Raw genomic sequence first — 25,586 nt, 5'->3', positions numbered from 1 at the left:
ATCATAAATTAACTAAACCATAATATTAAAATATAATATTTTACTTCTATTTATAAATTTGTGACACTAACTTTTTAACATATTGTAGTTAACTTATTAGTTTAGATATGTTGTCGTATGTGAGCAATTGTCATTTTAAAGTCACAACTTTTGTATAATTTATGATTTTATGCAAAATAGTTAAATTATTAATTTCAATATAATCTTAAACGATTAACTTAAATCAAAATTTTAGTTAAACTTGAAAAAATGGAGAGATTTATTTATAAATAGTTAAAAGTTATAAATCATAGTGTTAAACCTAAATTGTAATCCTAAATTAACAAAAAAAAAACCATGAAACTATTTTTATAATCATTAAGAATTTTCAAATAAATAGCTTAAAAATAACTTACAATAAAAATAGTTAAAAGTAATATTATATAAAAAGTTATAATGTTATCTTTAAAAACAAAAAAATGTTTGTTGTTTTAAATAATTACAATCAAAGAAACTAACAATATTTATCTTAAATTTTTGAAACCAAATTAAGATAATTAAGAGTTTTCAAATACGTTATTTTAAATAACTTACAACAACAATAGTTAAAAGTAAACATTATATATAAAATTTATATAGTCACCTTTAAAAACAAAAACAATGTTTGATGTTTTAAATAATTGCAATGATAGAAATTAAAATCTTAAGCAAATAAACCTTTTAAAATTAATTAATGATAACAAAAACTATAAATATCATAAAACTCTATATTATATTTAATTTTATTCATGTGTAACACGCAGGTAGAGGCCATTGAGACAATTGGGATTATAGAATTTTAAAAGATGTCTATATTATCATATAATTCAAAACAAATAATGTTTATACTACTTATTATAATATTTATTATATAAAAGATAACAACAATGTCATTGATATATTTAAAAAACATATATTTGTAAATATTTCTAATATATTGTTGTATATCTATATCTATATCTATATCTATATCTATATATACTTATAAATGAAACATTTTTTCTTTCACCACATTCATTTGAAACTCCCATGCATTTTTCTTTTCACCATATTTATTTGAAATTCCCATGACTTTTCAATTTCTTCTTAATAATAATTATAAGTTGGTTAATAAGGTTAAATAAATATCAAACGTAAAGTGTGATCATATATAAACTAAATTTCAATATTAAAATAATATATTTATTTCTACTTATAAAGTTATTTTTTTTAACTTTTAACATATTATACTTACTTTATTAATTTTAATATATTGTTGGATGTAAACAATTATCATTTTAAAGATACAATTTTGGAACAATTTGTATAAAATACTTAAATTATTAATTTAAATATAACATTACATGTTCAACTTAAATATAAATTTTAGTTTAACTTAAACAACCCAAATAATATTTTATAAATAGTTAAAAGTGATTAATTATAGTGTCTTTCAAATAATGATTATAAGTTGGTTAACAAGGTTAAATAAATATCAAACCTAAAGTGTAATCATAAATAAACTAAATTTCAATTTTAAAATAATATCTTTACTTCTACTTATAAAGTTATGTCTTTAACTTTTAACATATTATACTTAATTTATTAGATTTAATATGTTGTTATATGTAAACCATTATCAGTTTAAAGCTACAACTATAGAACAGTTTAGACAAAAGACTTTAATTGTTAATTTAAATATAACATTACAATGTCAACTTAAATATAAATTTCAGTTCCACTTATAAAACCAAAGAATATTTTGTAAATAGTTAAAAGTGATAAATTATAGTGATAAATGCAAAAACTAAATTGTAATCTCAATTTAACTAAAATATTTCCTAAAGATATTTTTATAACCGTTAAAAGTTTTCAAATAAGTAGCTTAAAATAACTTACAATAAAAATACTTAAAAATAACTTTATATAAATGATTATATTGTTACCTTTAAAATCAAAAAACAATGTTTGATGTTTTAAATAAATATAATGATAGAAATTAAAAAATTAAGCAAATAAAAAAAAAATTAATTAACAATAACAACAACTATAAATAACATTAAACCATATATTATATTTAATTTTATTAATGTGTAACTCGCGGGTAGAAGTAATTCTAACGATTGGGATTATGCAGCTATAATAGATGTATATATTATCATATAATTCAAAATAATCAATATATTATATCAATTTAGTATACAAATTTAACAACTAATTGTTATATTTAAAAAAACATATATTTGTAAACACTATAGGTGTTTCTACGCAACGCGCGAGCATTCGCCTAGTATACTCATAAAATAGACATTTTTCTTCAACCACATTTATTTGAAACCCCCAACTTTTCAACTTCTTTTTAAATTAATACATTAAATCCAATATTATTGTAATTTCAATATTAATTCTTTATTCTATATAATATACTTAATTTGTTAATCTAAATATGATTAAATTCAAAACATAATTTTTATAATATATTCAAAATCTTTTTTTTAAGTTAGTTAAAAATTACTTTTTATAATAATAATATTTTCCATAAAATAGATAGTCTAAAATAAATTAAAATATTAAATATCAAACATATATCAAAAGATAGTTTTAAAAATCATTAAAAATAAAATATGTCTATCCAAACTGAGTTTATTTTTATTTTCACAGGTAGCGGCCATTGAAATGATGCGATTTTAAATAGAATAATATGAGATCTATTATTAATTTAAACTTACTAACAAGTATATATTTATTTTAATAACATATATTTATCAATATTTTAATTATAACTGCGCAACGCGCAGGATATCACCTAATCTAATAACACAATAATAAACCCTAATTAATAATTAAGGTTCTTAACTCATCTTACGAGTCCAAATTCCACAACTAAGCCCTTTAAGGGTAAAAAGACCATTTTGCTCATTTAATGGTCCAAATCCTTAAATTTAAGAAAAAATCAAAAGTCAACTTCCCAGCGCGTACGCTGGGCGACCCGGGGCGTACAACTCAATCAGCGACCAATCGGGAACGAGCCTGGCTACGTGGGGCGTAGCCAGGAGTACGCCCGACATACTCTACCTGATCCATATTTATCAACTTTTATGTCTTAAACTGTTAAGACACTTATCCCAACTTCAGATCTGACCATAATGACATGTCTTAACCCATAAAGTCACCGAATTTAAGCCTTTGCATGGCTAGATAGTCCCAATACACAACACTCTAACTTCCATCACACTCTAAGTCACTTAACTCATGCACGAGCCAAGGGAAATGATCAAGCAACCATTTTTATGAATCTACAAGACCTAAAATGCATGAAAGGACATCTATAATGCTCTGGAGTGCTCCATACTCACAAAGGTCCAAGCTTTGGGACAAAAATCTCATAAAAACTCATCTATGGAGATGTAAATGGAAACACATCAAGGTATAAACTTTATACCTTCAGAATAGACATTTTTACTTGCTCCACATGCATTTAAAACCTCCATGACTTTTCAATTTATTTCTAATAATTATTATAAATTTGTTAATAATGTTAAATCAATGTAAAAACTAAATTCTAATAATAAATTAACTAAACTATAATATTAAAATATCATATTTTACTTCTATTTATAAAATTATGACTTTAACTTTTTAAGATATTATAGTTAACTTATTATTTTAGATATGTTGTTGTATGTGAGGAATTGTCATTTTAAAGTCACAACTTTTGTATAATTTATGATTTTATGTAAAATAGTTAAACTATTAATTTAAATATAATGTTAAACGGTTAACTTAAATCAAAATTTCAGTTAAACTTAACAAAAATTAAGAAACTATTATATAAATAATTAAAAGTTATGAAGTATAGTGTTAAACCTAAATTGTAGTCCTAAATTAACAAAAAAATCATTAAAATATTTTTTTATAATCATTAAGAATTTTCAAATAAGTAGCTTAAAAATAACTTACAATAAGAATAGCTAAAAGTAATATTATATAAAAAAATATAATGTAATCTTTAAAAACAATTTTTGTTATTTTAAATAATTACAATCAAATAAATTTTTAAAAAAATTAAATTTCTGAAATCAAATTAAAATAATTAAGAGTTTCCAAATACATTATTTTAAAATACTTACAAAAAAATAGTTAAAAGTAACATTATATACAAAATTATATTGTTACCTTTAAAACCAAAAACAATGTTTGATGTTTTAAATAATTACAATGATATAAATTAAAATCTTAAGCAAATTAACTTTTTAAAATTATATAATCATAACAACTATAAATATCATTAAACCATATATTATATTTAGTTTTATTGATGAGTAACCCATAGGTAGATGCCATTGAGACAATTGAGATTATAGAATTTTAAAAAATGTCTACATTATCATATAATTCAAAACAAACAATGTTTATACCAACTTGTTATAAGATTTATTATATAAGAGCTAACAACAACGTCATTGATATATTTAAAAATTATATATTTGTAAAGTTTTAAAATATATTTTTGTATTCTGCGCAACGTGCGGATATTCACCTAGTCATACATACTTATAAAGCTAACATTTTTTCTTGAATCTCATGCATTTGAAACCCCATTTTTTAACTTCCTCAAACCACATTCATTTGAAACCCCCTTTTTTAACTAATGCAACTCAAAAGTTTTCTTAATTATGATTTAACACTCAAAAGTTTTATAACTTATATTATGTTTAATTAGCATTTAGTGAAAAGTTTACTATAAAAAGGCCAATCTTTTGTGTCTTTTGTGTTATATAAAATCTTACATGTAAGAATGATTTGAAGATATTGTGATTCAAAAGTTTTCATATAGTTGAAGCATTCACGATCCAAATATGATGATTTGAAAAATGGGTTATGTCGCATCGATGCTAATTGTAATATGATTTTTCTTTCAACCAAAACAAATGAAGCTTTTCTATTCTTTCTTTATATTCAGTTTCTCATTTAATCTTTATATGTGATTTGTGTGTATTATTCAATCTTGAATGTGACTCTCCAAACATCAATGTTTTGCTTGGAACATCTTTCTGATTCTTCTTTTTCAAGAAATTTTTTTTGATTGCAGGTTAGTGAAGAATTGTCATCAAGTTTCTATGGTTGAATGGTGTTAAATGAAGAAAAAAGATTCATAAAATGGATATAGGTTTTTTTGTTTGAGCAAAGTTGACGAATGTTAGTTTTTTCTTTTGATTTAAATGTATGTTTATGTAACATCTTTATTTATATATTCAATCACCCAATGCTCTTATTTATTTGATTGTAGTTTTTCTATTTTGATTATGTTTATTTTCTATTATTTTTTTTTGTTGAGTTATCCTACACAACATATTTAAAAGACAATATTTAAAAGATAACATAATTTTGAACATTTGATATGTAATTATGATAGACTTATCATGATATGTTCTTCAAATGAAAGTAATTTATCCATATTACTACGACAAGAATTACATATGACATTTACGAATATATATATATATATATATATAATATATGTGATTTGTTTAACATGTATATGCACCTATGTATGTTATAAATTTATAATTAAATATTTTTATGTTTAATAATTGAAGGGATTAAAATGATGCATCAAAACCAATTATTTAGATGAATATAATAATAATAATAATAATACATTTCCAAGTACCGCATTCATTTGAAACTCACACTACAACTCAAGAGTTTTCTAATTTATGTATATTTATTAGTTACAACTCAAGAGTTTTTAACTTATGATTATTAATTAGTAATCACTAATAACTTTTTATTTTTCTTTCTTTTATAAGGTTGTAAAGTTTTGCTCATTAAAAACATTAATGTATTTGAAGAGATTTGTGATTTAAATATAAAGAGTTAATATAAATGTTATAATAGATGTTTTAGTGTTTTTATGTTATTAAAAGTTATAGTGTTTATTTTTCATATTTTTTATTATTCGTTGTATATATATATATCTTTTTTAATATAAATGTTATAATAGATGTTTTTCTATTTTTATGTTACTAAAAGCTACAGTTCATATTTTTGTTCATACGTTTTTTTACCCGTTATATTATCATTCATTTGATATATAATTTACATAATTTTAAACGGTTTATAAAATTATCAAATAATTTTATATATCATAATGACTTAAAAATTAAACTATAATGTTTAATAAAACTAATATGTTAATTATATGTTTGCTTTACTACTAACATTTTGTTTCAAAGTAGAAATATTAAATAATAATTTGGTAAAAGTTATTATTTTAACTATATAATTATATTCTCGCGCAACGCGCGGGGATTCGCCTAGTATACTTATAAAAGAGACATTTTTTACTTGCACCACATGCATTTGAAACCTCAATGACTTTTTAATTTCTTTCAAATAATTATTATAAGTTAGTTAATAATATTAAATTAATGCAAAAACTAAATTCTAATAATAAATTAACTAAACTAAAATATTAAAATATCATATTTTTTACTTTTATTTATAAAACTATGACTATAACTTTTTAATATATTATAGTTAACTTATTAGTTTAAATATGTTGTCGCATGTGGACAATTATAATTTTAAAGTCACAACTTTTGTATAATTTATGACTGTATGCAAAATAGTCAAAATATTACTTTCAATATAATGTTAAATGATTAACTTAAATCATAATTTCAGCTAAAATTTTAAAAAATCGAGACTATTTTATAAATAGTTAAAAGTTATAAATTATAGTGTTAACCTAAATTGTAATCCTAAATTAATAAAAAAAACAATGAAACTATTTTTTATAATCATTAAGAATTTTCAAATAAGTAGCTTAAAAATAATTTACAATAAGAATAGTTAAAAATAATATTATATAAAAAGTTATAATGTTATATTTAAAAACAAAAACAATGTTTGTTGTTTTAAATAATTCTAATCAAAGAAATTAATAATATTGATCAAATAAATTTTAAAAAAAGTTTAACTTTCTGAAACCAAATTAAATTAATTAAGAGTTTCAAAATACGTTATTTAAAAATACTTACAACAACAATAGTTAAAAGTAACATTATATATAAAAATTATATTGTTACCTTTAAAAACAAAAACGATGCTTGATGATTTAAATAATTACAATGATAGAAATTAAAATCTTAAACAAATAAACTTTTTAAAATTAATTAATTATAACAACTATAAATATCATTAAACCATATATTATATTTAATTTTATTCATGAGTAATCTGCAAGTAGAGGCCATTGAAACAATTAAGATTATAGAATTTTAAAAGATGTCTACATTATCATCTAATTCAAAACAAACAATGTTTATACCAGCTTATTATAAGATTTATTATATGAGAGCTAACAACAACGTCATTGATATATTTAAAAAACATATATTTGTAAAGATTTCAAATATACTGTTGTATTCTGTGCAACGCGCGGGTATTCGCCTAGTTTACACATATGTTTGGGGACTTTCTAAGATCTCTAATGAATATCACTAAAGGTTGATGGTTTGTGTCTTTTATCAATCATTATTCCATAATTACTCGACTTATTATGTACCTAATGCGACTTAGTTGTAAATTGATGTGAGTATGATTTTCCCCAATGAAATATAAATAAAATTTGGTATGCATTAATTAAACATATTCAATCTGACAATGGGAGCAGATACTTTAACCAAATTATATTATGTCCCCAATCCTCATCGCAAATTATATTATGTCCCCAATCCTCATCGCAAAGGGTTTCCAACATTCATGAATCTCACATATATTGGAGCCCTGCAGCAAAATAGGATTTTGCCAAGAAAAATCCACTACCTTTTATAATAACTCATGCCCTTCTATCTGAGAAAAAGGTTCCTAAATCCTAATATCCTATTAGGGTGAAGTTTAATTTTTTTGCATAACCACTTGTTTTGTTTATCAATTAAGGAGTGGAATCCTTCAAAGTAGATCCCCTATAAATTAAAGATTAAATTAAGGGTGCATTTACATATGTTGGTACCACATGATTGATTGTTCACAAAAGTGGTGCAAAGTTCCTAATTTTGGTTCCACCATGCATGCATGATGAGCTCCTAATTTTGGTTGTGGCAGGTAACAGGGCTGAATAGCTAAGGATATGACTTAATCCTCAAAAGTCAAAACAATGATGCTTAAGTATTCAACAGATTAAGAGTATGTTGGGGTTAATCAATACTTCACCCCAATGTAGCCCTTCACCATGTTTGTTGTAGCTTTATTTCAAGGTTGTTTTTGGAGGGAAAAGGTTGGTTAGAGGACACGAAAGCATTGATATAACATTATTTTATGGTCATTTATGGCTGATTAAGATCATTTATACATTCCAAATATATATATATATATATATATATATATATATATATATATATATATATATATATATATTGCTAATATTTTGAATTGGGAGAATCTTAAGAGGATCTAGGTCTAAACCAACTACTCATATAGACATACAGTAGGGGGGGGGGGGGTATAGATCATCTAGGATAACTAATTTATCACGTTCCTTGATTTGGTTTTACTTGTCTCATTTTGATTTGTTTGTTTTTATTATTGAACCCCAACATTGATAATCTATATATGTCAGAATTGCAATGCTTATATATGATTTGTAAAACTTTGTTTTATAATTTATGTGTGGGTTTGGCTGTGAATGCTATCACAGTTATGCCTAGGCGATGTTTGCGACTTCTAAAATATGGAACAAGTATACATTAGAAACAAGGCATGTATGTCATCCTTTTGAATAAGGTTGTGTGAAATAATTTCATATTCCTCCTTAAAAATTAAGATGCTAGTGTTATTGAAAGATATAAAACATGTAGATGAATGATAAATTGGGACCATTATCATGTGGTGTTTAGAGTTTCTAATGCAGGTGGATTGCTAGGATTTTTTTCATGTGATGACTAGGATTGATAATGTATCTCATGACTCAAATCCCTAGGTTTAGAATGATTGTATGATAGCGAGGGTGGTCTATTGTTTTGTTGGTTTATGAATATTATGAGAACTATGGGCAGGTGATATAATTTCTCCCAAATAAATAATGATAATTGTCCAGAAGCAAACAAAGATAGATATCAACAACAATTTCAAGTATCAATAGATTTTAATTATGGAATCAAGAAAAATAAAATCTAGGATTATATGCATACAACAACATCAACAATATATATGAATATTATATATATATATATATATATATATATATATATATATATATTACATGAATATTATATATGCAACATGCATGTTGTTGGCCTCAATATATATATATATATATATATATATATATATATATATATATGATATATTCATGGATTTTGAAGAAGTTAAGATGTTTGAAGGCAACAACGTCAACATTACTAATTATATCTCATGTTACTTAGTCATTGAGAACTCTAGATTATAATAATAGTGAATAAATTGAAGCTTTTATTCTATTCCTTGAGTAAATTGACTAAATTTACTGGATTATAAGTACAGATCTTGGGATAAAAGAAAAGAAACAGGTTTTCTGTGGAAAAAGAATTAAAAATTTTGACAAAATAATAAATTGGTGAGGAAACTAAAGTGAAGAAAAAGAAGAGATTATCTTTTGATCTTAGTGTAGTTTGATTTCTAAAAAAAATAAAAGATATTAACTCTGATAAGGATGCATACGAAGTAAGATTTGCATAACTTGGATAAAAAACTTTTAAGGAGTTTATTTAGGTTTTGTTTCAGAAAATAAAAAAGGAAATCGGATCAGAATTGAATATTCTATTAAGTTTTTGTTTCAGTTTTTTTAGCTCTTTGCTATATAAATAGCTAGGTTGATAGAGTTACTTTTTGTTAGGTTACCCATTGTAACAATATTGTTACTGGTTTTCCTTTTTAACGTCTCAGTTCTAATGATTAAATCATACTAATTCTTAGATATGTTCTAACGTTTAACATTAATTTCATCCGAGTTTATAGTAATTACCCACCCACAACAAATCATCAAAAACAGTTGAGATGCTAACATTCTTTCTGTTGTATTCTTCTTCTCATACTTTTGTCCCAAATTACTCTTGAAATATTATAAATGTGCTTATTTTTTTTAAAGATGGAAGCCAAGACTTAATCTTGTGAAGCCTGAACATGAAAATTTTGATATGCTTCTTGATGATTAGGGATAAAACTCTTCCTTTCGAAGCTTCAACAACCTTTGGGACTCAAATGGAAGATGATGGTTTTAAAATTGTTGAGAGGAAAAAGTCTCCTCCTAAGCGACTAGACCAAAATACGCAAGGAAGGATGTAATAATAAATAAGGAAAAGTTTCTACTTGAATTCCACCCAAAACAAAGCTTTGGTTAAGAGAAGAAAGATAAAAAAAAATTCAAAGGAGTTCCTACATTTGATATTCCTAGTTAGAACACAGTTTAGGTTGGGTCCAACATAAGGGAAACAACCATGTTGGAGTCTCATATCGGCTACACACGATCTCAATCACTTTTATATGTGTTGAAGTTGTTAGATACTTTTACAATGTTCCTCTATATGGTTTTGCATCATTTAATTTAAATAATCAAAAGAAATTTATGCATTTGACAACATTTTGGGATTTTCATAACCTTATAGTTTGATTTTAGGTTGCAAGACGCGAGGGAAATTTGTGTTGCAGTTTACTTTAAGTGTTATGGTTTTGATTCCAAGTTGCGGAATATGAGGGAATGAATTTGTTAGTGGTTGTAGCATCATCTATCCATTTGGTATAATTAGAATTTATACGAGTGCTAAATAGGATCAAACTATGATCTAATGCAAGTTAAGTGGATGTAGAGTGCATACTTGGATAAGGCAAGTATGATCTCGAACACATCAAAATACAGGGTAAGGGGGCTTGTAGGGTCTAACATGAAACACCCCAAAACCTAAAAACAAATTTGGATCATAAGTTTAGTGGAAAACCATGATCAAATTATGGAAAACCCTAGTTTACTGATATGGATATAGGAAACTAAAGTTAATGGACAACTACGTTGGGTCTAGACAGAGATAACTCGAGTTGCTAGAATGCTCTTGGCCAATAGTCATGCTGGCTCGTGCAACCATGTTGTCTTGGTCAACATGTCTGGTCAGTTTTCCTACACAACTTAAGGTATTGTAACACCCGTTTCAGGAATACTTCTTTTAAGACTTAATCATTTTAGACCTTCAAAATGTGGGATTTTTAGTGACCACGACATGGTAGGGAGGAGCACCACGATGTGGTCATAATAGATGAGAAAACACGCATTTTATTGTACCACGACGTGGTAAGCGCTGGAGCAAAAACCCTAATTTTCGGACCTAGATCCCTATTTAAAGGATGTGATGGCTATGGTTTGCTCACCCTCAACCTCCATCACTCCCTTAAAGTCCTTATTCAACCCTATCCCCTTTGTGTTCACCTTGAAGCTTATTGTGGTGATTTATGACCTTGAATAAGGAAGAAAGGAGCTCCAAGTGCAAGGATTCAACAAGCAAAGTTCTTCACCACCTTCTTGTGCATAAATTGGAGCTTTGTAAGTCCACAAGTTCATATCTTTTTGTCCAACTCTTCTAGATCTAGGTTTTGAAGCAAATTTCTTCAAATTTGTGTTGATTTGAGTGTATGGATCTCATAAAGTTGGCAACTTTATGGATCCTTAAGGTCCCAGTGAGGTTATATGTTATAGATCTGAAGTATTATGAAGTTTTGGGTTCATGCATGAGATTTTGACCCCTATTCTTCTCATGATGACCTAACTTGAGTGTATGACATGCATGTACATAAAGCAAGGGTTTTTATGATGGTTATGGGTGTAAGGAAGCCTTCTGGAAAGGATGAATATGAGGCTTAATGGATTAAGGGCTTAATCTATTAAGATTTCTAGAACAGTTACCACGACGTGGTGGTAGGATTCCTCACAACTGTTTTGTCAAGAGACTGCCACGACATGGCCTATGCTTGGCCACGACGTGGTGGTCAACTGAGTTGACTTTGACTATTGACTTTTTGACCAGGTCAACTTAAGGGTTTTAGACTGTAGATTGAGGATTTGCCTCTAATTGATGTATAGGTGGTTCGTAATACCAGTCTTTACTTCCGTGTGAGCTGTGGTATTTTGTCTGCTCGTTTGTGGAGTGAGTTTTCTCACTATACTTTGTACTGCCGTATGTATCCTTGTGTGTAGGATGTTGTTATGCTGTAGTGATCTATGTATCCTTTTGTAATAGATGTTGTTATGCTATAGTGATATGTAGGGAAGGAGATTTGTGATGATTGCATGTGTGTACCTGTTATTTTTTTATGTGCATATGTCAACAAGTTGTAGTTGGGTTTTGCGGTTCTGCTACATGTTAAAGGCCAAGATACCCAGGCGACCTCAGTTGATACTGTAGGGCCATGAGAGCGGTCCAACTAGATGTTGTAGGCTCAGGAGAGCGGTCCAACTATATGTTGTAGGCTCAGGAGGCAATCCAACCCTATGTTGTAGGCCTAATGTGCATGCATTGTATGTATATTGTTGTGTAGGGTATTTTTGGGAACTCACTAAGCTTTCACTTACAGTTGTGGATTTCAAATGTTTCAGGAACTTCTGAGGATCGGGGCAAGGCGAAAGCGTGATTGTACATATTATCTAGTGGTTGTTATGTTTTGAGAGATACTATGATTTGATACTCTGATTTTATGTTTGTGAACAAAGTTTTTGGTGACTTATGTTTTATGAAAAAACAACTCTATCTCTTTTAAAAAATGAAAAAACAATTACTATGGTTTTTGAGATGTTACAGGTACCTTATGGTTATTTTCAAGAAACTGATTTTAGCTGCCTAAACTGCTATTTCATTATAATTCAACACTTTTGGAGCTCTTCTTGACTCCTTGAATATTCCTACACTCTCTAGTATATTGTTTTTTTCGTTTCTGAATCTAGAAGTGCATTTGGTGGATTATTCCAAGGTTTTAAATTACGTGTGTGGCGTGACGACAAGGTCAAGCCTCAAGCTTTATGAGTCGCGGCTAGTTACGACGTTTGTTAAGGCGTAACTTAAGGGATCAATTTTGTATATATATATATATATATATATATATATATATATATATATATATATATTACTATTATGCATTTTTATATACATATATGACTTAAAGCGATATTTTCTCAATGTGTAACGTCAAGTACAAGCCTTGAAGCCACGACGAGATTTTTAGAACCGTGGGTTATTCTAAATTGGATTTCATGCACCTAATAAATAAGGTCGAAATATCAATTATGGAAAGTGAACCTACACGATCCATCAAATATCCAAAAATTCTTTAATAATAAAATCACCATTTGCATACCTAAATTCTAGAAGGATTTAGAGCCAAGGTCTTAGGGTAAATGAGCCAGAAAAAGGAACACCATGAGTGGATGGGTGAAATATGTCTGAAAGAAAAAAGAAAGGAACCATAAAGGTCAAAGCTTGGAGTTCACGTCTATGCCAAATTTACAAAGGAGTTGCACGTCTATGCCACTTATACATGTTGGTGCTTTTAGTGTCATCAATAACTTTAGTATAGTCGGAATTAACTCAAGATAGGCTAATTTACACTTTAGTTATAATACGAGATTGTAGGTATGGAGTGCACATTTGAATAAGCTAATGTGAACTTAGGAACCGGGGTCCTGGTGCAACACCCATGTTTGGGGTTCCAAGGGGAATCACCCTTAGCGGGGTCATAAGGGCAGAGCCAACCGCCATGTCTGGTTGGAACATACACAACTTCCCACAAAAGTAACCGAATTGAATCGACTAGTGTCTTTATAAAAGATATAATTAAGTTGTTGTAGATGATCTTCTATATCATAACGTTACTCTGCCAAAATATTGTCTTGAAGAACACCAACCGAAAGCAAAGTATTTCTATGTTTTGGTATTATATTTCGCATAAAATCCATATTCTATTTTTTTTGGAGTATCCCAAGTCTGAGTTTGTTTAACCCTAACAATAGGGTGGAATTATAGATTTCGAAAAGTGTTTCTAATAAAATCCATGAAGTTATCCAAGTCATATTGATATTCTGAACCTATATATCTAACAACACACCCATTTGTGACAAGTGCTAAAATACTATATATGTAGCTTGCTTGTGTTTTGCACAGTTTTGTCAGATTTAATTGTGGGTTGTACCCATGCAACAAATTGTTGATTGCGTTTTTGGTGGTTTTTGTAACTCTTATTTTTGTAGGTTAGGGAGAGGAATTTGTTTCTAGCTTTTGTTAGGCACATTTTATAACTAGAGCAACGATGTATTGGTCCAAGAAACTTCATCTTTTAATATTTGTAAGTCAACTTTGTTGCATGTTCATTGATTTATCTTGATTGTAAAAGTGACTAGCCACTAGGTGTGGCGAAGAAACTCTGGTGTTTATTAATACTTTGTGTTTAATTCATATGTGGGATGATTTGTTTATATGGGATCTTATGTTTAATTTTATATTTGTGTCGGAAATAAATTAGGTTATTAATAAACAAAATTAACATATTACGAAGCTATATGGTTCATGTGGTTCTCAATTTTTTGAGGTTTCATTCCAAAAATTTGGACTTGTACCGATGATCCAAAATTAGATACCTTTAGTGGTTTTGATACCTGCCACACTTGAACCAATGATCCAAAATCATATACCTTTATTTCTACCATACCTATCCACCCCACCCTACCGATAACCATTTTTCCAATCTATCTTTTTATTTGTGATTCAGCAAACACACACACATACACACACACCCCGATGAACTTGGGGATGAACCAGGCGCCAGACCGCCACCCTTCTAGGCAGAGCCATTTCCCTTCCTGTTAGAGCTAGGATTCTCAGGCGCCTCTCCCTAATTCCCTCTCATATTTGAAAGCCTAAATGAACACACCTCTCTGTCGCATTCTCTTGTGTCTTTATCTCTCTCTCTCTCTCTCTGATTCAACACATACACAATGATGAACCCTATAAAGATCTTGGCTCATATTTAATACACACAAACTTATACACTCCATAATCAAAACACACATACACACACATAACCCATGAATTAAGGGAAAGAAATATCACATAAAGGTCTCTAATTTAACACATAACCTATATGAATAACAAATCTGATTTTCCAAATCAAACCAAATGGACGTAAAATCTGAAACCAAACCCTCATTCATTCTGGCGACTTCCTCCCCCACCAACCCTTCCTTCTCCGACGAAACATATCCTCCTGCACCATACTTTGACCTCATCAATCGATTTGGTCTTTGTCCTTGATGTTAGCGACAAATTATCTAAAGAGCATTCGCTTTGGTCAATATCGGTGGATTTGCACAAGGTGTGGGAAATAAGGCTAGAGGGAGAAGACAATGAGTGAGTAGGGCGAGATTTCAATGGTTGCGTGGACAGGAGTGTTTAGGGATCTTAAGAAGAGAGAGAGAGAGAGAGAGAGAGAGAGAGAGAGAGAGAGAGAGAGAGAGAGAGGGCATTTTTCATTTTTTAGTTATGAAAACATTAAAAAATGAAAAAAAAACAAATTAAATGGAAAAACAGACTTTTCAAGTTTGATAGGAACCAAATTAACAAACAAAAAAAAAGAAAAAAACAAGTTTGATAGGGACCAAGACCACAAAAAAAAAATCTCATTTGAATTATCCTTACAAGTCCAAATTTTTTAAAATTGAAACTATAGAAAAATGTCACCAACAAAAATATTCAAATATCTAAAATACAATATTGTAAATTTGACTAAAAATATCTAAAATATATATAAGATGAACTTAGCTTCAAGTTAGTGAACACAATATATTCAAGCATAATAACTTACATATCCAGTACCAAAACAGTGAAACACTATGGTCATGGGTAACTATATATCGGAATCAATGCAAATGCACCTTGGAGAAAGTTTGAAGTAAAAATCTAAAATAGCATCAATTTTTACATTCTTGAGAGATTTGGTAAAATGCCGGATGAAGAAATTAAAGTTGGCGACAAGTTAACCAAAATTCTATCGTTTGTTTTGTAGAATTTTTTCATAATCTCAGGATTTGATTTAACTTCAGAATCAATGTGGTCTTCGATCGACATACAGTTTACCCTAATATATATATATATATATATATATATATATATATATATATATATATATATATATATATATATATAGTTGACTGAATTGATTTTTGTAACGTACGTGTGTGTATATATATATATATATATATATATATATATATATATATATATATATATATATATAGTTGACTGAATTGATTTTTGTAACGTACACTTATCATATTTTCATAATTAATATCGTGGTACAATAATATCCATGTCCATGTAACTGCAAGCTGTTATATATATATATATATATATATATATATATATATAGGAGTAGGATCAAATGAGAACACCTAAAAGGTCGAGAACGCGAGAACAGATCTAGATCATCTAAATATTCAAATCTAAGGCTATTATCAGGCGGACCATTTACGTAAATTCTGAAATTTATTGGTATTAAAGTGTATCTTTGAAATGCTGAAAAGGGTATTACAGTAATTGTAGCTCTAGAAACATTAAATAATTCCTATAACCTCTCAATCACTCACGTATTTCCTTTAATTTCCCATCACTTTCTTCATCTCTCTTTGAAATCTAGGGCACACCACCATCTTTATCTCAGAACACAATCTGTCACAACCATCATCGTCCTTCCTCTCTCATCTAAATTTCATTACTAGCATATTTTTGCTTCACTCTCTTCTTATCTTCTCGTTGCTGCCCTATGTCCTCGCGCCATCGTCATCGTGAAAAAAATAAGCAGAATAAGGGTTAATGGGGGAGATTGCTTCGAGACATAGAAGAAACAATCAAGGAGTTTGTTCAGATTAGCACATTCATCGATGACTGATCTGCATTGTTATTGACAAAACACGACAGAATGAGGGCTACCGACGGCGACCAGGATGATTTCTTGGTGAGTGGACAGAACCTTGTTCTTCATTTACACATCAACCCTTTATTTATTGGTTCTACTTCATCTCATACCGACCCTTATGATCGATGGAAAAAATAGCTACACAAAGTTGTAATCTGATTTGAAGGAAAAGCTAATGCACGGAAGCTGTTTGATGAAATGTGTGAGAGAGATCTGGTGTCTAAAACTCACTGATATATGAGTATTTTCATATTGGTTTTTCTAGGTTCCATTTGTTTTAAAAAGGGAAATCAGAGGACTGAGCTCGAGAGGGTTCAACGAGAGATCGAGAAAGGTAATAAAAAATCGTTTAGGTTGTTTTTCTCAATTCCCGATCCACTCTTTGCTTTCTAATTGATTTTTCTATATCATCAGTTCTGTGTTGGAAAAGAAATCGATTCGTGCATCACCAAGTAACAAATTTTTTTTCAACCGTTTTATTCATTCTCGCATCTTTACTTTGTTCTGTTATCAACCTTGTGAAAATCTTGGTTGCAAGTGGAGAACCTGATCATGAATTATGAATTTTTGATTGTTGGTTGTATTTTGTTATGGAATTTTAAAGTTATTTTATTGATATTGTTATTCTTTTCTATTCATCTGCCAAATTTTCTCTTGTTTTTTGTATAATTTTTATGTGATTCCGTGCTAATGTATTGAAAAGATTAGGAAACATTATAAGAGTAGGCCTTTAATATATTTTATTCACCATTGATTGTATATCTTTCATTACCGCTTGTAACATGATTCATTTCTGAATAGAGATTTTTTTTGTTTGCGATTTTGTAATATAAATGTGCTTTGAAAATGTTGTGGCTAGTTCATCAAAGGTGTTTTGGATAGTGGATGACTTTTAGGAAACATTCAAGATTATTTAGAAGTCTCTCAAGTGAACGTCAAAACTGATAAATCAGATTTTATAAACAGGTTGTTTGAGTTTAATCATGAATGAATAGAACTATATTATAATTGCTGTTAGGATCGAGACACTTAACACACGACTCTAAACACACACACAGCTCACGAAAAACAAGAACACAAGGATGAACATGAGGGATTTAACGTGGTTCGGTCCTTCTCTGACCTACGTCCACCGGTAACCAGGAATTTATATTTCTTGGTGCTAATCTGCACTCTTTCTGTGTTACTCTAGATACAAGTTTTACAAATATAAATGAATCTCTTATATAGAGATGGGAATCAGAAGTAGTCAAAAAACACAACCGGGTCTTCAGCCAACCTTTGAAAAAACTTCACATTCAACAATTGTGGCTTCACATTCAATAATTGTGGCTTCACAACTTCACATTGTTCCTGCCATTTTTGACCAGCTGTGGCTTCACATTCAACAATCTCCCACTTGAAGCCACGGAACAATCTTCACCTGTGCTTCAACTGTGCATCTATATTTGATCTTAACTCCTTCCTAGTTACCCGACCTTCTCTTCAATTTACCTGTAGGCCAGTTGAAGCTTTCGTTAGCTCCAACGCATCAGTCATGGCTAAGTCTGCCACTGACCTGTTCTCTGTCTCCACCGGCTCCCACTGAAATGAACTGCCCGATCCTGGAACATCCTGAGAACAAACGACACTCTCCATGTGAAGCAGATAATCTGGAGAGACTTTTACAGATGGAATACTGGTTCTCTTAACCCACTGTGTTCTGGGTATTCTAGCTGAAACAAAGCCCATGCTCCCACTGCTATGAATGCCCTTGACTGGTTTTTCTGAACCGTTCCAAACACGTTCAACCTGAATCTGACCTGTGACTCTGGGTTTGCCATCTGCAAAGCAAACCTTCTTCTGTCCACGAGACTCTATGAACCGGATTTTGTTTTTCTTCTGAACTGGGACGGTTACTCCCTCAGACGGTAAACTGACCATATATAATGAACCCCTCTTATGTCCACGAGCTATCACAAGATTTCCTTTGACAACCTTCCACTGCCCATTCCTGAACTTAACCTCGTGTCCCTGTTCATCCAACTGCCCAACAGAAATCAACTGTTTCTTCAGACTTGGAATTACCCGGACATCCTTCAAAGTCCATGGACAGACTGGAGTCTTCAGATCTAAGTCACCTATGCTCGTCACATCAAGAACCTCATCGTTCGCCAGTCTTACCTTACCAAAATCCCCTTCTTTCATATTCCGCAGTGCTTCACGGCTGTGGGTAGCGTGAAATGAAGCACCCGAATCCATAACCCAGGAATCCACATTGCTCTCCACACTACAGATCAAAACATCATCATCTGAATGGTCTACTGCAACGTTAACTTCTTTCTTGTCTTTTGGACATTGATTCCTGAAATGTCCAACCTCTTTACAGTTCTAACAAGTCATATCATTTTGAGTCCTTGACTGACTCCTTCTCCTGTTCCCGCTCCCACTACCTCTGTTATTTCTTCTACCTCTGACCGCATTCAATTGTTCACTTGATGATTCCCCAGAATTTCTTCGTCTGACGTCTTCGCCTAGAATTAAATCCCGAATTCCCTCAAAAGTGAGCTCTTTCGATCCTGCGGAACTAGTAACGGCTGTAACTGTTCCGGACCAACTGTCAGGTAATGATGATAACAGTAGTAAAGCTTGAACTTCGTCCTCAAATTTTATTCCCACTGACCCAAGTCTGGATAAAATCGAGTTCAAATTGTTGATGTGTACTGTAACTGAACTTCCTTCCCTCATCCTCGTGTTGACTAGTTCCCGAATCAGGAAGACTTTATTTGCTGCCGACGACTTCTCGTACATTTTAGACAATGCCTCCATGATTCCCTTTGCCGAGGTCTCCTTCAAAATATTGAAGGCAACATCCTTTGACAACGTCAGTCTAATAAATGCCTTGGCCTTCTTATCCAAAGTCTCCCAGTTTGCCTGTGTCATCGCCTCCGGTTTTTCACCTAAAACTGCGTCCAAGTTTTTCTGTACGAGCAAATCTTCAATTTGCATCTTCCACCAACCAAAATCTTTCCCATCAAACTTCTCAATCTGAAGCTTACTGCTTTCTGCCATTTTCTGAAAGAACAATGACCTATCTTGCAAGTTTCTGGAAATTCAGGGGCCAAATTGCAAATTTTCAAATCTGCTACAGTGTTGCTACAGTGCCTGCTACAGTGTCTGCTGACGTCGTGCTACAGTGTCGTCTTCTCCGGCGGACTGCTACAGTGTCTGGTGCTACAGTGTCGTCTTCTCCGACGAACTGGTTTTCCCGGTCACTATTCCGGCAAACCTTTGACCGGCGATTTTGGACGTCTTCCGGTGGTAAAAAAATTCAGAAAAAAATATTTTCGGAATCTTCGGAACGAGACCTTTCCAACAGTCTACACCAAATTCGTTTTTGAGAAAAAAAAATTTCGACCAAAAACAGAAAATCACCCTCTGTAGCTAAACCAAGGCTCTGATACCACTTGTTAGGATCGAGACACTTAACACACGAATCTAAACACACACACAGCTCACGAAAAACAAGAACACAAGGATGAACATGAGGGATTTAACGTGGTTCGGTCCTTCTCTGACCTACGTCCACCGGTAACTAGGAATTTATATTTCTTGGTGCTAATCTGCACTCTTTCTGTGTTACTCTAGATACAAGTTTTACAAATACAGATGAATCTCTTATATAGAGATGGGAATCAGAAGTAGTCAAAAAATACAACCGGGTCTTCAGCCAACCTTTGAAAAAACTTCACATTCAACAATTGTGGCTTCACATTCAACAATTGTGGCTTCACAACTTCACATTGTTCCTGCCATTTTTGACCAGCTGTGGCTTCACATTCAACAATTGCATGTGCTTAATGATTGATGTTTTGAACAGGTTTAATGTAAGAGCTTGATATTTTGAATAAGGCTAACTGTAACTAAGGAAATCGACAACATGATCAAGGGTGACCCTCGTTGAATTTAGTCATGATTAGTGGTATATTTATCAATGAATATAACGACTGGAAATGTAGAAATTTAGATGTCTTTTGTATTTTGTTAAAATATATTCATATATGGTTAAAAATGTATGGCTAAAGTTGTATTCGTGTATGATTATGATTAGAGGTTAATTCTTTTATAATGAAATGATTTTGTTTAGAGTTGTATTCATTTATGATTATAATTACTGGTTTATTTTTTTCGAATGAAATGATGAATTCTTAAACATTCTTTGTTTTCATTCATTAAAAAAAAACGAGTCTAGTCATGGCATATTCACTTATGAATATGACACTACTTGATAAATATTCGGATAAAATGATTAATGCATTTTTGATGTGGTTGGTAAAAAAATAACTTAAAGCAAAAAAAAAAAATTAACGTTTTTTGTTTTAAAATTATGGTAAAACGTTTTTTAAAAGCATTTTATTGATTTTGTTAATTAAAAATAGATTATATAAATTCCTAATATTTGGGTAAAAAAATCTATTAATCATATTAAATCCCATGATTTTAGGAATTAATTAATTACCCATAAATTATCCATAATTAATTATATTGTAAAATTCCTTTTATGCCCTTATATGATGATTGGTTCACAACTGTTCTCGCGCTCTCAACCTTTTAGGTGTTCTCATTTGATCATTTCCCTATATATATATATATATATATATATATATATATATATATATATATATATATATATATATATATATATATATATATATATTCAGGTGTTTAATGTATTTATTGTGCTATTGTATGTATAAATGTGGGCCAATCAATTTTAAAAAAAATATTAAATAATTAATAAATTGTTTAAGGGGTATAATAGTAAACTTGAACCATTTTATTTTTAGTAAATATTGAAAACATTTAATATCCCTTTGAATTAGGAATTTAATTTAAAATGCTAGAATATATCTCCGCCTCACGCCGAGCCAGAAGATTTCACCGTGGGTTTTCCTTAAGGGCGTCGACGTTTCCCCCAAAGCTACTTGCCAGCTCGTGCTCGTGCTTGGACTTCAAGCAACGCCTTTCGTTCTGCGATAAGCGATTTCTGTTGTTGGTTATATGAATACGGTTCGTGGGTTTTCCTATTACTCACAATTGATGATCCCTTTTCCTCCTACGTTTAGGTGGTATCGGCTTCAGGGAAATTCGCCAAGATTCGTTTATACCTCTGAATATTAGTCTCCCTTTCACTATGGAGTTTCAATTTTAACTTATTGTGTTTATAATCTTCTGATTATTGACCTGATTTTGGTTCTTCATCTTGAGTGCTTTTTAAATATGCAAATGATAGTGTTTCTATTTTATAGTGGTTTTGAATTTTTGTACTTTCAGTTTCGGCACTCCAATTGTTTGATATAATGTCTAGGTGAAGTTTTTTACTTCTTTATGAAAATTTAACAGTTTTAGCTATGCTAGGTTATGATTTGAGTTTGATAGACAGTGTGATAAACACACTTAGTAATCTGTGCATTTCATGTCTGAATCTCAACAATATGAGAATTGATAACTGGATTGTCCATCAAGATTTTTATGGAGAAGAGTTCATGAGTGGTGATGTCAAGATTTTTTGCCCACAACTGGTATTTCTTTAACTCCGGGGTAATAAAGTTGTAAATTTTTTAAAGTAAATAAACAACTTTCTCTTATAAAATTTTTCTTCATTTAACATCTGTTGATGACAGTTGCTCTTGAGGACTTGATTGATCTTAACTCATAAGGCTAATATTGTCCCCTATTCCTATTAATCCTGTACCAATTAGGAATTCATAATCCATTGTTAGCAGTCTTTTTCTGAAGGTCCTTTTTTGACAATCCCATGGAATGATGGAAGAATCTTGAATTACTTGATGATGTTCATGCTGTTGAGAAAACAAAGTGTTGACCAGAACAAGACATATCCTTATCTAGGCGTGGATTTGGTTTTTTTGTCTTTTTTTTTGCCATTTTTAAACAATTTTCATCATGGTTTTGTTTAAATTTTATTTCTCTTTAATGGGTTTTGCGTGACTTTATTTTGATTTGCTTCTTTATGCTTGAATTTTATCTTATATTGTTGGTTTATAATGATCAAGTGTTGAATACCATTATTTTTGTAGGTACGAAACGAGAGATATCAAAGCAAAACATGGTACATATGAAACTTACAACATTCTATTGGAATGGAATCTTGAATTCTGATTCTGTCAGAATAGAATCTTTGAATTCTGATTCTGTCATAATAGAATCTTGAAGATGAACATTGTATGGGATGAAGATGAACAATGACCACCAATCTTCCAAAAAGAATGGATTATTCTACTAGAATAATATACAATATAATGAAAAAAAATATATGTAATAGTATATTCTGGTAGAATGATTTATATATTGTGTTTTTTTGTTATTAATAAGTGTAACATTCTCATAGAATAGTATATAATTTTTTTTTCTATTCTAAGAATGTAATGGAATTTTTTTAACTTGTATCCAAAATTTTGTTATTTTTCAAGAAGTTTATTAAATCAAAATATATATTATATCAGAATGTGTATTCTTGTATGGTTCAATCATATTTGTTATTTTTCAATATATTGATAAACATATTCCGTCAGAATTTTCGAATTAGGAGAATTATCATCCATACAATCAGATTTTTAAAATTAATAGAATCTATTTTCCTTAAAATATGCAATTTTCCTTTATTAAATTTATGTTAATTGACTAAAATACCCTTAGAATGAAATTAGATGATATTTTTTAATTATATTTAATTTAATAATATGTATTATTCACTTTCCAAAAATAAGTAAAATGATTGGCCCACAATTATACATACAATCATACAATACTTAGTTTGAATAGAATAACTTAAGCCTATATATATATATATATATATATATATATATATATATATATATATATATATATATATATATATATATATATATATATATATATATATATAGTTGGCTGAATTGATTTTTGCAACGTACAGTTAATTGATCATATTTTCATACTTAATATCGTGGTATAATAATATCCATGTGCATGTAATTGCAAGCTGCTTTTAGGTGCAACTGGCACTACACCATGCATACCACTTAACTTTAGATATTAAAGAGTTATATTATTGATTATACACGTTTTTTTTATGTTTCAAAAGAATTAGAATGAAACTGCATCTGATTTGACTATGTGTTTGGTTAGTAAGAGGTGGAGTGAAAACTGAAATGAAGTTTTTCAATCAGAATGTAGATTGTAATATTAAATGACAAAATATATATAGGGATTAGCATCAAGTTAATGCACCCCAGTAATCTCCAAGCAACCAATTGTTGTCAAGATTAAAGTTAATGTGCCTAAAAAGATAATGATAAAAAGGTACAACTAGTACCTATGTTCTATGACACACAAAAGGTGGTTCACTGATTTTCTAGTATTAGATAAGAAAGACAAATAAGTTGGATACAAAATTATGACCATTAGGTTTAAATACTACATTAGATATATACTATATGAGTAAAATCAAAAGGCTATGACCATCACGTTAATGAAAGACTAAATTAGACCTGATTTGGTTGAAATACAATTAACTAGTTTATAAAGGATTAATTTAGAATGTCAAATTATATATCCTCTTAGTGTACGATAGCTTCGAAATACACATGTTGACTATTTTGGTTTAGGAAATATTACATCTGTAGAAAGCCTATACGACTCTTTTGAACCTTGAAAATGATGCAGAACTTTTAATAGAACTAGTACCATGTTCTGAATATATAGATATTAAAAAAAAATAAAACAAAAAAGGAAGATAACGACTAATGATTTACTTGAAATCACTCGACCTAATTGATCCGTTTAGTTATCTAATTGGTTTCTTTCCTGTACATATATAATTCACTATCGTAAACCCTAGCTAAAACTCCATTACGAAGAACCAGCTATGCTCCTGTCGATGGTTGAAATAAACCCAAACATACATATTATATACTTGATGATGATGAAGATTATGAGATGAAGTTGATATTAATGATTTAGGTCTTCATCTCAGCTTATCCTAGATACTCTCTGAACAAATTAACACTATTTAACAGGTATCAAATAACAACAAATCAATCGTTTTGGAAGTAATAAACTTAGGGAAGAGCTAGATAGAGGTCTTACGAAGCATCGGAAGCATACTCGCAGAGCTTTCCTTTAGTGGAGAAGACGATGAGAGCGACATCCGCTTCACAAAGCACTGAGATCTCATGAGCTTTCTTCAACAATCCAGACCTTCTTTTGGAGAAGGTGACCTGCCGATTGATTTTGTTTTCGATCCGCTTCAACGTCACTCTTCCCCTCCCCATTGATGATTTGATCGATCTTCCGATATTCAGAATCTTCTTCAAGTCACCCACACCACAACCATAACCACACGAAATGCAATATATGTAATAATAAGTTGTAGCAAACCAACAAACACCACCATCAGGTGTGTTGTTGCGCTGCTGTGGTGGAAGAATATTTGGATTTACCAAGTTTGGAAAATTCTTATCCCCTACTTTTATAACCCGCCCCCAACATCTTCTTCTATTTATTTTTACCAAAACTATCAATTTTTAGATGGTACGTAAATAGTAACTGGCTGTTTAAGA

At 29.9% G+C, this 25,586-nt stretch overlaps 1 protein-coding gene across 2 annotated transcripts in view; it reads right to left on the bottom strand.

Moving 5' to 3' along the window:
* Positions 1 to 25,487, bottom strand: part of AGL8 (AGAMOUS-like 8) — a 28,502-nt gene extending 3,015 nt beyond the window's left edge. The window contains exon 1 of one of the 2 annotated variants that reach the window (XM_079049112.1): positions 25,114 to 25,487. In XM_079049112.1, coding sequence (XP_078905238.1) covers positions 25,114 to 25,298 — 185 coding nt within the window. In that variant the 5' untranslated portion in view covers positions 25,299 to 25,487. The remainder of the gene's footprint in view (positions 1 to 25,113) is intronic. The other variant, XM_079049113.1, reaches the window with a different exon arrangement.
* Between the last annotated feature and the right edge of the window lie 99 nt (positions 25,488 to 25,586).

This window comes from Lactuca virosa, chromosome 5, assembly GCF_052849685.1.
Source record: "Lactuca virosa cultivar CGN04683 chromosome 5, Lactuca_virosa_CGN04683_v6, whole genome shotgun sequence".
Taxonomy (NCBI): Eukaryota; Viridiplantae; Streptophyta; class Magnoliopsida; order Asterales; family Asteraceae; genus Lactuca; species Lactuca virosa.
Note: the sequence above shows the minus strand (reverse complement) of the source record. Positions and strands in the feature narration are given on the sequence as shown.